Source organism: Pelobates fuscus, chromosome 1 (assembly GCF_036172605.1).
Source record: "Pelobates fuscus isolate aPelFus1 chromosome 1, aPelFus1.pri, whole genome shotgun sequence".
Taxonomy (NCBI): domain Eukaryota; kingdom Metazoa; phylum Chordata; class Amphibia; order Anura; family Pelobatidae; genus Pelobates; species Pelobates fuscus.
The window spans coordinates 148,472,984-148,488,037 of record NC_086317.1 but is presented as its reverse complement, the minus strand read 5'-3'; the positions used below and the strand labels follow the sequence as shown (position 1 = coordinate 148,488,037).

Sequence of the window (15,054 nt, the reverse complement as noted above, 5' to 3'; positions counted from 1 at the left end):
CAGTAAATCTACACAGACTAAGAGGGATAGGTTCACAGTGTCTGGAAACCTAACTCGCCTCAATTTATTTCCACATGGATTATATTTTATCTAACATTTTTACACATAATTAATTCACTTAATTCTATATACACTTTTTACTATTGCTACATTTTTTATCATATATTTAGAAGGGAATAGACTTGTGCACAGTAAAAAAAGAAGAAAGAAAAAGTTTGTCCTAATTGTATTTCTCAAAGGATTGTTTTCAGCGACTCATGTTTATGTGACGTTTTTGGTTCAGGCACATTTCGTGCTCTTTTCATGAAAATGTGCCATTTTGATCACAGATCAACTGAGAAGAAATAACCAGCAGAGGTAAAAAGAGGAGGAGCATGAAGGAAAATCTATATTTATATATTATAAATGTGTTAAATATATTTTAAAAGTAGATCATTATTTTTATAGCTCCTTTTTTCCCCCACTTCTTTTGGTCAATACTTGATCTGTGATTGGAATCAACTTGTAGACGCTGTCTCCTCCATCCATATTCTTATATTTGATGGTTTTTCACAACGGACAAAACTCTGAATCATGAAAAAAACGAAATGTTTTTGTCCATTTTGTTTGTGCTGTGATTTGTCCATATAGTGTTTTGAAGTTCTGGATTTCGGTCGAAACACAGATTGCCTAAAATTCAAATAAATTGTAACTATTTGAAACGGAATGCACAATTGTAGAAGAATTGCAGAAGAAGAGAATTACATTTGACGTCACTGGGGGTAAGCACCAGAGAGTAGGTAGGTGCTTACCCTTGCTGCCCACTATATTGTTAGATCGTGGGGACGCTTTACAATCTTTTGGGCGTGATTTAGTTGATCATGCCCATAAAATTTTTCAAGTGAGATAACTATTTTGTAGGTACGCTGTATTATCTACTATTTAGTAGATTGTGCCCACGAGATAGTACAGTGTAAAAAATAATAATAATTCCCTGGTCACGGTTATATCTCTGAGGCTCTGTACATTTCAACAATTTTGGCATTAAGTTTTAAAATATACCTTGAGTTCACTACCCCTGTGAGATTTAGGACGTTTAGTCTAAATCTGATTTTTAATCCAACGAATTCCATACGAAACAGCTCAGGTTTTTTGAGGGCTGGGCAGTGGTGTATCTTGGTTTTGTGCTGCCCTAGGCAGGACAAAACTCAGACACCCCCCCCCCGCGCGCGCGTGCGCCACCCCCACCCAACCCTTCCCCCCTGCCCCGCCTTCTAAATACACACACATTCACTGACAGATACGCATACACTAGCTAACAGACACACACAGTCAGACACACACAGTCGGACACACACACACACTAACAAACACACACAGTCGGACACACACACTAACAGACACACACAGTGAGACACACACACTAACAAACACACACAGTCGGACACACACACTAACAAAAACACACACAGTCGGACACACACACACTAACACACACGACACACACACACTAACAAACACACACAGTCAGACACACACACTAACAAACACACACAGTCAGACACACACACTAACGGACACACACACACACTAACAGACACACACAGTGAGACACACACACTAACAAACACACACAGTCGGACACACACACTAACAAACACACACAGTCGGACACACGCACACTAACAGACACACACAGTGAGACACACACACTAACAAACACACACACTAACAAACACACACAGTCGGACACACACACTAACAAACACACACAGTCAGACACACACACACACACTAACAGACACACACAGTGAGACACACACACTAACAAACACACAGTCAGACACACACACACTAACAGACACACACTGTCGGACACACAGTCAGACACACACACTAACAGACACACACACACTAACAGACACACACACACTAACAGACACACACACACTAACAGACACACACACTAACAGACACACACACACACTAACAGACACACACTAACAGACACACACACTAACACACACAGTCACAGACACACACTAACAGACACACACACACTAACACACACAGTCACAGACACACACTAACAGACACACACACACACTAACAGACACACACACACACTAACAGACACACACACACACTAACAGACACACACACACACAGTCAGACACACACACACACACACTCACATTAACACATTTTTTTTTTATTATTTACTCCCCCCCCCCCCTACCTTTGGGAATGCTGGGGGTGGGGGGGTTCTCCTATTCCCTGGTGGTCCAGTGGCTGCAGGACGGCACTGGCGGGCAGGCTGGGCGGCCGGCGAGGGAGCTCTTCCCCTGAGCTCTCTGCTCAGCTCCCTCGCGCGCCGCCCGCAGAGTGAGGCTGGGAGGCGGAGCCGGAATATGACGTCATATTCCGGCTCCCAGTCTCACTCTGTGGGCGGCGCGCGAGGGAGCTGAGCAGAGAGCTCAGGGGAAGAGCTCCCTCGCCGGCCGCCCAGCAACCAGCAACCAGCAACCAGCCCAGCATGTCTGTTAGCCGCAAGGCTAACAAGACATTTGCCTTGGGCATTTGGGGGCGGCGTTTTTTGCCGCCCCCTGGAAAATGCCGCCCAAGGCAAATGCCTTGTTTGCCTCGCGGCTAATACGCCCCTGGGGCTGGGTTCAGAAACAAAGCTCAAAACAAAGAATGGGTTTTCCTGCTGCCTTGGGTAAAAACAAAACAAAAATTATGTAAAGTCGCTTGAGCACATGAGCCAGTATGTAGCTATTCTGCATTCCACGGCTGACATCTAAAACACCTGCCAAACTGGCACTTCTCAGAAGCTGTGTGCCTGTGACAGTGGAGATAAACAATACATACACTATTACTTCAATGGTTTACCCATATGGCTTTTCTTAAATGTATGTTTCAAGAAAAAAAAAAAGCAACCTCAGTTCTAAGACCTATTTAGCTACAAAGATTTGGGCAACAGAAAACCCTACACAGGAGCAGGTTGATTTCCTGATTAGAAGTCTAGCTCTGTGTGGGTATTTCATCTCTGTGTCAGTTTACTTAGATCATGACACAAGTGGCTCTTTGTTCTTAGTAGGCCTGGAATGTGCTCTTTTATTCTATCAAATATATTTATTCTTGACCCAGCAATATGAGCTTGCTGTCACCTTCTTAAAATTATTTGGAACCAGGTAGCTGGTTGTGCCTGCTTTCTTTTGTACACATATGACAACAACCCATTGTGGGGGAGTTCCGTCCTGTGCTAGAGAATGTCCAACATAATAAATGCATTGAAAAAACAGATCTTAATGAATCATTTCACAACAGGGATATTCTGCCGAGCTCACCAACTGATACTTAACCCCTAACTTCTGGAATAAAAGGGAATCATGACATGTCACACATGTCATGTGTCCTTAAGGGGTTAAAGGAACAACTATAGTGTCAGGAAAACACACATGCATTCCTAACACCAGGGCCGGCGCTACCATAAGGCGGCCCAGGCGGCCGCCTTAGGGCGCACCAGCCCTGGGGGCGCAATGTCAGGCTGACCGGAAGGAGGGAAGCGCACTGCGCTCCCCTCCAGCCGGTTACAATTTGTAGCGTGGCCGAGCGCAGCCCAAAGATTCCCGCCCGCGGAGCCCAGCCTCGGCCCGCCCAGCCTCCTACCCTGGTGTCTGACGACTGCCGCAGGCTGTGTGGAGGGGGCGGGGATATGAATGACATCATATCCCTGCTCCCTGTGTACCGCACAGCGCGGCTGGAGCCCAGTGATGAGGCTGGGCTGCAGGACAGGACTCCACAGAGCCGGACAGAATGCACCCAGGAGACAAGATTGAACTGATGTAAGTATGTATGTCTCTGTCTGTATGCAAGTATGTATGTCTCTGTCTGTATGTCTCTCTCTGTGTGTATGTATGTCTCTGTCTGTATGTCTCTGTCTGTATGTATGTCTCTGTATCCGTGCATGTATGTATCTGTATGCATGTGTGTAACGCTGTGCCTTTATGTCTCTGTATGTACGGATGTATGTAAGTGTCTGTGTGTCTCTGTATGTCTTTGTATGCATGTTTCTGTATGTATGTGTCTGTATGACGGTTTGCCTCTGTATGTATGTATGTATGTATGTATGTGTCTGTATATTTATGTATGCCTGTATGTACGTATGTATGTTTATGTATGCCTGTATGTCTATGTATGTACGTATGTATGTGTATGTATGCCTGTATGTCTCTGTATGTACGTATGTATGTATGCCTGTATGTCTTTGTATGTATGTTTCTGTATGCATGTATGTCTCTGTATGCCTGTATATATGTATGTGCCTGTATGGCGGTATGTCTCTGTATGCATGCATGTCTTTGTATGCCTGTATGTATGTATGCCTGTATGTCTCTGTATGTATATATGTATGTGCCTGGATGTCTTTGTATGTATGTTTCTGTATGCCTGTATATATGTATGTGTCTGTATGGTGGTATGTCTCTGTATGCATGCATGTCTTTGTATGCCTGTATGCCTGTATGTCTCTGTATGTATGTATGTATGTGTATGTATGTTTCTGTATGTCTCTGTATGACGGTATGCCTCTGTATGTATGCATGTCTTTATATACCTTCATGTCTCTGTATGCATGTATGTCTTTGCCTGTATGTCTCTGACTGTATGTGTCTGTGTCTGTATGAGTATTTCTGTGTTTGTATGACAGTGTACCTGTGTGACTGAAAAATTATGCCTGTGGCTTGGGAGGAAATACACACAGGTGAAGATGCATTTATTTTTTTTAAAGGAGGGTGAAGGGCACCAAAATACATCTTCGCCTGTATAACTAAAAATCCTAGCACCGGCCCTGCCTAACACTATAGTGCTGGAATAAATGATTAGGTCCTAGGCCCCCCTCTTTGTGGAGATAAAATATATTTTATTTCATTTTTCTTCACTGCTATGCAGGTCATGCCGCAGCTGTCCCCGCCTCCATGGCTGAAATCATCAATCTTGATGATCTCAGCCAAACCAATACTTTCCCATAGAAAAGCTATTGCTCATGCACGGCAAAATGCTGAGCTGCACCAATCAGCATCTCCTCATGGAGATGCATTGAATAAATGCATCTCTCTGGGGACCGTTCAGCTGAACATAGGTGCCGCACATTGTGCCGTACTGGACCAAGAAGCGCCTCTAGTCGCCGTCTGAGTGACTGTCACTAGAGGTGTTACTAGCCAGCAATGTAAACACTGGAGACCATCAGCCCTACCCATTCACTTCCTTTCTTTATTCTAGTCTTCAAATAGGATCCTTGGAGTGGACACTTTACATTCTTAAAATGGAATGAGAAGCGTACATAATTTTTATAACTCTGTTTTCTTAATGAGAAGTTACTGATAAGCGGAGATGAGAGCATCAGCTGACACTCTCAGCAAGTCCAAATCTCATTTGTAGCCTTGGACGAATAAAGAAAGTGAACTGACGGGCACCGTTCTGAACACTTTGTGTTTAACCCCTTGAGGTAAGCTGGAGACCAGGGCCTCTAATTAAGTTGTTATGGCGCCCAGAGTGTTTTCTTTAAAGATGCAAAACAATAATGAATGCATTAATTCAGCTGCCTTGATTTGGTACACTGCTAAGGAATTTTAAATAAAGAATAACCTTAATCCCTGAAATGCTGATTGTGTGCTCCCTTCTTCCTGTGACGTCACATCACTAATTCGCTAAAGGCCAGTATGTGCACACTAGCATAGCAATAATGCATTGATGTGCTCCCATTGCAACCTCTATTATAGCAATTATGAGCACCGAACCTTTGACAGTACTCTTCCGTGCTGCAAGGCATTAAAACTGGCTAGACAGGCTATGGTGCTAAGTCACAGAGAGGGGACAAGTCAATTACAAACATTGTACGGCTTTTTTTTCCTCAGGAATGGCAAAGTTCTTTTAATGTTAATGGTAGTGTTAATGGATAATGGATAACAGCTAGCTTTGGACCTTTAGTAGAAACAGGTTGACCAACAGGACAACTAAGCACAGAGTTAAGGCCTGAAAGTAGTGGCTTGTAGTGGTGACCATACCAGGCCTGAGTAAACAAGTATACTGTGGCCTTGATTTAATATTTTTGGATAAGCTTTTCAAATGATTTCATATTTGGGATAAACTTTTTTTTTCAAAATATATAAAAAAAAAAAATCTAAATATTATATCATTTAAAACATTCAAATGGAAATAATAAATCAAGACCTATACTGGTCATGAGGGATTTTCACTAATCCAATTTTCAGTAATTGACCAACGAATTTCAAAAAATGTTTCTACCCAGATAGTTTTGCCTCCTAAAATGTGCAAATACCCTGGGTGTATTCACTAAACAGTTATTTGTAGTGAGTTACACAACATTAGTGTTCTCAGTATATCGTCACAACCTAGAGTTATACAGGAAGTACAAAGGGCCATGCTGTAGTCACTAGGAAAGCCCTGTTTTTTGTCACACCACTCTGTAGATTATTTGCATCATAACTACTACAATCACTGCAATAAGCTGTAATGGTTATAGTATTTAAAGGAACACTATAGCATTAGGAATACAAATATGTATTCCTAACGCTATAGAGCGTGACTAGGGCCCCATCGACGTCAGCTTCCGAGTGGAGCCGAATGTGCATGCGCGGCCAGAGGCGCATGTGCATTGAAATCCGCCCATAGGAAAGCATTACTTAATGCTTTCCTATGGGTATCTTTTTTGATGCTGGACTCTGTGAGGACGCCCAGCGTCAAATAAGTGTGATTTATTCTGTGTAAATCGCAGAAGCGGCTTTTAGTGGCTGTCAGGGAGACAGCCACTAGAGGCTGGATTAACCCTGCAGTGTATATTTTCAGCTGCAGGGTTAAAACTAGGGGGACCTGGCACCCAGACCACTTCATTGAGCTGAAGTGGTCTGGGTGCCTATAGTGGTCTTTTAAAGAACCCATTAAAAAATATGAAGTGCTCTCTACATGGTCCTAATGCCCTTTACACAACACAAATGTTTCTAAGGATGTGCTCAGGACTATACAAATACATACAATATTAATCATTGGGAAATGGGTGTACTGTTACAGTCAAAAATGCATACAGGGATACTGCAAAAATTATTTATAGTGTCATGAAGGAATCAAAAATAAAAAAAATAAAACCACAACAGTAGAACATTTACAAAGGTTAGACGATGTAAATTATGGATATTTTTCATGTTTTGATCTTATTAATTGGAATAAATGAACAATGGTGGGCAATCTTTATAATGAGTAGTTCTTTTGAAGTTTGCCCTGACCTCTACGGTGCTTCGATCAAAGAGTGATGTCCTTGTTAAGATATATCAGATCCTCCCTACACGTTTGCAACATTATGGATGGGTGCAAAGAAAGTGTTCATAGCAGGGGACATACCAATATACAGTTTTTAGATATCCATTGTAAAAACATGCTAAAGCAATAGGGAGAACGTTGGTAACACAGACTTTGATAGGCTCTCAGGATTTATTTTATTGGCATCATAATATGGAAGCATATGCGACATATGGAAACATTGCTTGCTTGACAATACATTTGCCCTTTTACACTGCCTGTGTGCCCCCTCCTTTCTGCACAGTACTTTAGTAGCATGATATTACGGTTATCATGGCCATGTTACTACAATCTATTGTGAACACGTAGAATCCTCATTGTACATATACTATATAGGAATGTAACATTCCAGGGTAAGATAACTGTAACAAATTATTTAATATCAGCTATTTTAGTCTACATTTTGCATGTCATAATATATTTTTAGTACACTATAATTCACCATTTAGTGAATAAACCCCAGTAATACTGACAGAACCATTAGAGGACTATTCGCCAACCAGCAAATGTTGGGGACTTGAATTTTTTTTATTTTAAAAAAAGGTTAATTTCGAAAATATAGGTACTTTGGAAATACTAGCTAACAAACTCTGTCTCATGCTTGGATTAGCAAATGCGGTTATCTGTTTCCGTCCACAGTTTAGTAAATATTTGCTTTATAAAGTTTAAAGTTGGTAAGTCATTTAACCCCTTAAGGACCAAACTTCTGGAATAAAAGGGAATCATGACATGTCACACATGTCATGTGTCCTTAAGGGGTTAAAGAAAGAAAAAAACAAAACTAATTCATATAAATGCAAATAACTCAGAGAATAATTTCCTCATGTCATTAGAAACAATCTTTACATAGAGTGCATACAATAAATTATGTGGGAGGTGATGCAACACATTATTAACAGAGTTTCAGTCTCATTCAATGAGTGAATCATTGAGTACTTTATTGGTAGCTACAGATAAAAATATTTACCTCTGATTTGTCCGTATGTCAGTTTTAACTGTTATCGTGTGTTTGAGTGTGCGACTACAGAAAAGTCACTAGTAAACTATCTAGTGGTTCCCCACAAGGATTACCAGATGCTGCATGTACTGCCCTGCAGTATGTAGCAGTAATGTGCTACAATATGAAAAGTCAGTAAATCAAGGCAGTTTCTAGTTTCATTCATGCAGCATATGAATCAGACATACTACAAGGTAGCACTTTTCATGTACAGTTCATTAGTATGAATAAAGCTATATATGTCTAGGAAAACATATTGGGTCCACAAAAGACAGGTCCGAAACAGATATGATCACCTAGGTCTAGTACAGTTTGGCAGGGCAGGGGATTATGGGACTTTCTTGGCATTTTAGTATGTGCAATGAAACCCTAACTTAAATTCTAACAAAACTGTGCAAAAATCCCTAATGCAAACCAATCAAATCACATAGTTGTGCCGTTGTTGATAACCAATTTTCGCTTAGTTGTGCTGATCACTCTAAAGCCTGGCTCTGATACCTTGTGTCAGGAAGATTGGATGAAAGTGTAATACAAGGCCAGCACAACACCTTTAATGGAAAATAGGGCATGTTAAGCCCATACAGAAGTTTGGTGTTTAGACTATCCTAACTGCCTGCTTTGCTGGGAATACTGTAATTATGGACACATCAACTCTGGCCCTCTTGATGTTGCTGAACTGCAACTCCCATGAGTCTTTGAATGAAATAGATAGCCAGAGAATCATGGGAGTTGTAGTTCAGCAACACCTGGAAGGCCAGAGTTTCGAGAATCCTTCATTAGAGAGACCAGACAACTTTGGAGAACTTCCAAGAAGAGCCCTGCCCCTGTCCACACCCCCAGTTACATCCCTAAAATGAAAGTGTCCCTCTTTGTCCATTTAAAATGTTGGTAAGGAATATTCACTATTAAGGCGTGAAGTTCCAGATGGTCATTCACAAATATAAGCTAAGTTCGGGAGAGCTAATTGAAGTTCTTGTTTAGGAAATTCCAGTTCTCTGGCATTAGTGATGGAGGCAGGTGGATCCAGGTAAAAAGTCAAACCACTCAAAACTGGTTTTACTAATTAAAATGGAGGGGCACCATAATCACTATAGCAATACTGAATTGTAATAAAATATAAAATGAATTGCAAAAAATGCGCTAGAAAAGTGAAGATGTGACCCACCCACCTCTTCCCGGTCAGACACTTTTTTTGCTATATATTGCAATTCAGTTATGAATTCACAAGGTTCTTCACTCAGGCATGTTTGAACATATTATATTTTTCTCTTTGCTATTTTTGTAATGTACGTCGCCAGTATGCATTTTCTATGTGCATTATTTATATCATCACACTGTGAATGGCATAAATAATGGCCTGTATCAGGCTTTATAAGGTGGCAAATAGATAATGTGGAAAAACAAAACAGATTAATCTAGTCTGTAGCTTGTTCGAGCAGGGTCCTCATCAACCTATTGTTCCTTTAACATCTTGAAATTGTCTAATTTATTGTTAAATTTACTCCTATTTACAATATTGTAAAGAGCTGCGGAATAAATTGGAGCTATAGCAATGCCAATAAAAATGACAGTAATTGGAATTTCAGGGTGAATGGCAGTAATTTGAAGCAAAATTGGAAAAATCTCTCTCTATTTTTCAGATTGGTTTTAATGGCATACAAGGTTAAATTAAATTCAAAGTTCAGCGAACAGCCTCGAAGGCCTAAACTTTACAATTCACTACGTTTCACTGTTTAGTGAATAAACCCTGTGTGAGCGTGTTTACTTATATAATCTATCCATCCATCTATCTATATACACAAACAAATGGCGCTTTCATGGCAACATTCCATATATCACCATACAGTTACCAACTTGAAAATACAACACAATTTAATTATTGGCTTGTATATGAAACATTTATATAAATATAGATGATTCAGATATATGTTCTATTTTGTTCTGGAAAATATATGTAATAGTGCCAGCCACAACCAACTTTTAAACCTTCGCACAGACAACTTACTCAGAGCACTAGTGCGTCACTAAGGTGTGAATAAATATTTAACCTCTCCAGCGTCAAGGAGGTTAAATTTAGGCAGTCGCTCACCTTGCAAAGGTGGTGCTTATGAGCAGGAATGTGACTAGTGCAGTTTGTGCAGAGGAGGAGGGTGGGGTCAGGCAAATAGAGTCAACCAACAGGAATAAGCTATTTACCTGCTGCAAAGGTGGGTCTGTACTTTCAATTCCTCCTGCGAACGATCCTGAGGGATTTATCTGGTTTATTTCAGCAGAGTGACTGGATTGCTGTGGAAACATGCCTTTCTAAAGGCAATTTTCTTTTATTATTGCTAAGCGAGTATTTTAGAACTATACGTATATATTATACTCTTCTCAAGATGAAGAAATCAAGCACGTTGAATAAGCTTTTTGGAAAGAAAAATTCAAATAATAATAATTCTCTGTATGCTGACAACCCACCGTGGATTTTGACGCAGGGAGCCAAGAAAGGTTCTGATCCTTACTCAGGTAGGTGGATGTGAGCTTTTGGGAAAGAGGAACATTTTAAATGCTTTAATGGAACTTGGGATTTATGCACAGAACTGTGAATTGACCTTTTTAATTTGCAATTCCTTTGTCACATTAACCAAGCATAAAATTGAGTTTGAGTATAGTTTCCAATTTGACTATTTTGGACTAAACTTTGAAATTCACTAAAATATTATTATTATTATTATTATTATTATTATTATTATTATATAGATTTTTTTTTTCAAAGCCTAACTTTATGTATATAATTTCGTTTTCCCTGTAAACAGTCAGCCATTCTGCTTCTCCCAGTGATTTTTATAATTGGACACCTGAACCACATTTGTGATTTCCTAGGATATAATGCTCTCCTGAGAGAAGGGGGGGGGTAAGATCAATAGGATTATTAGGAAATGTTCTGACCAGAGTTTTTCCTGAATGAACAGATTCTCAGGGTTACACAGTCCGCTGCTGATTCTTTGATGTCCTTCAATGATTCCATTAAACATGAGACTTCTCAACTGCTGTTTGTCTTAGTTCTACAGTAAAAACAAACCTTGAAAACCTGCGACTCCATTAAGGTTCTTTAAATCCTGACCTGTTAGGGTTTCCATGAGAACTACATTTCCTTTTGGTAACCACAATAGGTGAATTGCTACATATAAGCCTCATAAGAATGTCTTGGTCTGCTTAATAAAATCTTAACTCACTGACTTGATAATTTGGTATGATTGTTGTTTTTTTAATATTGTGGTTTGACTGAAGAAACTCCTATTTCAGCATAAGTAGGGTTAATCGTTTTTACTGATAGGAATTTAAAAAAATAAAAATAATAAAAAAAAGCTCCTCTTTTGGTAATTTAGAAACTAATATTAGTTACCTTGTTTTGCAGACTTTTGGAAAAAGTTTAGGGTTAAAGTAGCTAAACTGGAAGCAAAGTGACTTGGACATTTCTCCCTTTAATAAACAACTCTGAAAGTGTTACGATTCTGTCAGTCTATAAAGCCCTTTCCAAGGACTAGTGTTTGTGTATGGTTGCTGGTTGTGGTCACGTCTCTCTTTTTAAAGTAATTTTTATGGTACATGTCTTCTGACTATAAAATGTTGAAATCAAGATATCTTACTTTTGTACCAATTCTTGCATTATGTATTCTATTCAATCCTTACCATCTGTTGATGTACTATGCTGCTGATAGTATTGGCACATTTTAGCTGTCGCTGAACTACCAAAATAATTACTTTCATTCTGTTTTGTGTGTGTGTGTGTGTGCGTGTTTGTATAAAAATATGTATGTGGGTGTAAAATAAATTAACTGTCTTTTTTTTTATTATGTGTGCATTGTGGTTTATAAGTGTTTCTCTGCAAAGTGCTATATCAGTAGTACTAAAACCAACTAGTTTTCTTGTTTCTATGGTTTTCATGTTTATTTAAACCAAAGAATATCACAATGTAATGGGTTGTGTGTTTTTCTCTTCCATTTCTTTTTTTATTATTTTTTTTCTTCCTTCTATAAATTATCTTCTGGATCCAAGCTGTAATCTATTCTGGCATTATTGTACAACTTAAAATCCAAAGAGAAATGTTTACGTATTTCTGGTGTTTTTTTAATTTTTTTTTTTTTTAATGTTTTTATTTGTATTTGATGCATGTTATTTAGTATTTCTGTGTTTTTTATAAAACTGTAAATAAAGGGAAATTACCATTTTTGGTTATTTGCCTAAAGTAAACCTTATATTTCCGTATTAATCTTTTAATTGGGTGTTACAGGAGGAAATAAGGACGTTTTCTAATCACCATAACTACTACAGCTTGCTGTAGGGTATTTTATTTATTTATAAAGTATTTTACCAGGAAGGACAAATTGAAATTTCTCTCGTTTTAAAGTATGTCCAGGGTCCACAAAACATTGCATTGATATAATAAAATACAAAAACAATATATCCAAAATTTAACAAGGAACAGGTAGAAATATATAATCTACCATGACAGGTGTATTGTTAGGTTAACCATATCCACCATGTTTTCAGGGACACATACATATTGATGGGTAGCACATGAAATGGGTTGTTGTGTAGTATGTCAAATTCAGAAGAAGGTGTATAAGATTATGTAACTAACTAGGAAACAAAGAATATGCATTTGACACACTGCAGGGCAACTCTTTTCGTGTGTTTTCATAAATGTATGTTTTATGGGTCCTTGAAAACCTGGTGGATAGGTTACCCTAGTTATGGTGCCAGGAGTGCCCTGAAGACCCCCATTCCAAGTACTTAAATTGTTTTTGATCAGTTTGAACCTGGTTTGGCTAGTGTCCTGGGGTCCAATGGGCACCACTCCCTGTCTCCACTACCAACATCAAATGGTTTAACTACTTACAGTAGGGTAGTAGTTAAGGGGCTTGGAGAGTTACTTTTTAAACAATTTGACTTAATGCATTATCTAGATGAGTTCTGTACAGAGAGTTCAATTTTGTTGCACTAACAAACTGAGGGCCTCACCATAAACAAAAGTGTTGCATGTACATGTACTTGAGGTCATGTGTGCTCTGCTCACACTGAGTGATACACTTATGAGTTTGTATGGAAGAATGTTTGACTGTATCTGTATTGTCACTTGTTGCTATTGAGGCAATTTTTGTTGAGAGAGAGAGAGAGAGATACAATGTAAACACATGGGCTGTTTCCCTGTCTATTTTAAACTACCATTTATTTATTGAGTCCTACCCAGGAACACGTAATGACAGTTCAAAGGGGCTGGACATCTCAGTGGGTCACTACCTCATTTTTAATTCACGCAGATGCTTCCCCAACCTATCATATTCATTTAATTTTGTAATTTTCTTTTACCTTAACATGTATGTCTAATTCTTTGTCCATTCCAAATACTACTTTTCACCTACCACTTTAATCTATTTTTCATTTCAAAGTATTCACACTAATCTCATTCATCCACAACACACCTTTGTTTCTCCCCTCCAGTCATTGTTATTTTGAGTGACATTACAGACTCATAACAAATGTTGTGGAATATGTCTATCTTGCAACCTAGCTGTTAAACGCAACCACATCTCCCTATAAACAAAGTACATTACTTGGTAAATGACTGACTTATGTGGTGCTAAGTAAAATAACATTGTCCTCAGGCAAGGAGATCCTCCGTCTAGCTTCAGTGGGTCGGAGTAAGATTAACAAGTGCCTGTTCATGTTCCCCATTAGAGCTCATGCTGAAAGGGGCTGAGACTTGTCTGGAGATAGAAAGGCAGCCCAGTCAGTACATGTGCTTACCACCAATAACTGATGGGCACCAGCCCCTTACAGTTTGGAGTTAAAGGACCACTATAGGCAGGGCCGGTGAAAGGATTCTTGCCGCCCTAGGCAAGAATACATTTTGACGCCCCCTTTTGAATGCAACTACATTCCCTCAGAGGTTTATTCACTAAACTCTGAATTACACTAAAGAGACATTTAGGGAAAGAGGCGCACTGAGTACATATTAAAGGGAAACTATAGTGCCAGGAAAACAAACTTGTTATCCTGGCACTATAGCTTCCCCCTCCGTCAAGTTCATCCCCCCCTCGTGGTGCAGCAGGGGTTAAAACACCGTCTGTCACTTACCTGGGTCCAGCTCCCATGTCTTTTGTGCTGGCTTGGGTCCGCCTTCGCTTCTCAATGGCCGCACTCACAGTGGCATTTCCGTGACTGGACGTCTCCGTGCATAGCCACTAGAGGAGTTAACCCTGAACGGTAATTATTGAAGTTTCTTAAAAATTGCAATAATTACCTTTTTGAAGTGTCATTTACACAATCTCACTAATACACACACTCTCTCACTGGCATACACACTTACACATTCTAACTCTAACTTACACACTAACACATACACATTCTCACTGACCTACACATTGTCACTTGCACACTCTCACTTATACACACACTCTAACTTACACTCTCTCCCTGGCATACACATTGTCAGTTACACACTAACACCACACAGTTTCACTTACACATACACACTAACAGTGTCACTTACACACTCTCCTTAACACATACTCACTATCAGTGTCACTTGCACACTCTCCTTAACACATACTCACTAGCAGTGTCACTTGCACACTCTCCTTAACACATACTCACTAGCAGTGTCACTTGCACACTCTCCTTAACACATACTCACTAGCAGTGTTACTTGCGCA

The 15,054-nt window shown here is 39.5% G+C and overlaps 1 protein-coding gene across 1 annotated transcript in view; it reads left to right on the top strand.

The window, feature by feature from the left end:
* Positions 1–10,553: 10,553 nt before the first annotated feature.
* The window catches only part of LOC134608183 (uncharacterized protein C6orf132 homolog), a 47,960-nt gene continuing 43,459 nt past the window's right edge, over positions 10,554–15,054 (top strand). The window contains exon 1 of the mRNA XM_063450849.1: positions 10,554–10,861. Within this exon, the coding sequence (XP_063306919.1) occupies positions 10,732–10,861 (130 nt within the window). The 5' untranslated portion in view covers positions 10,554–10,731. The remainder of the gene's footprint in view (positions 10,862–15,054) is intronic.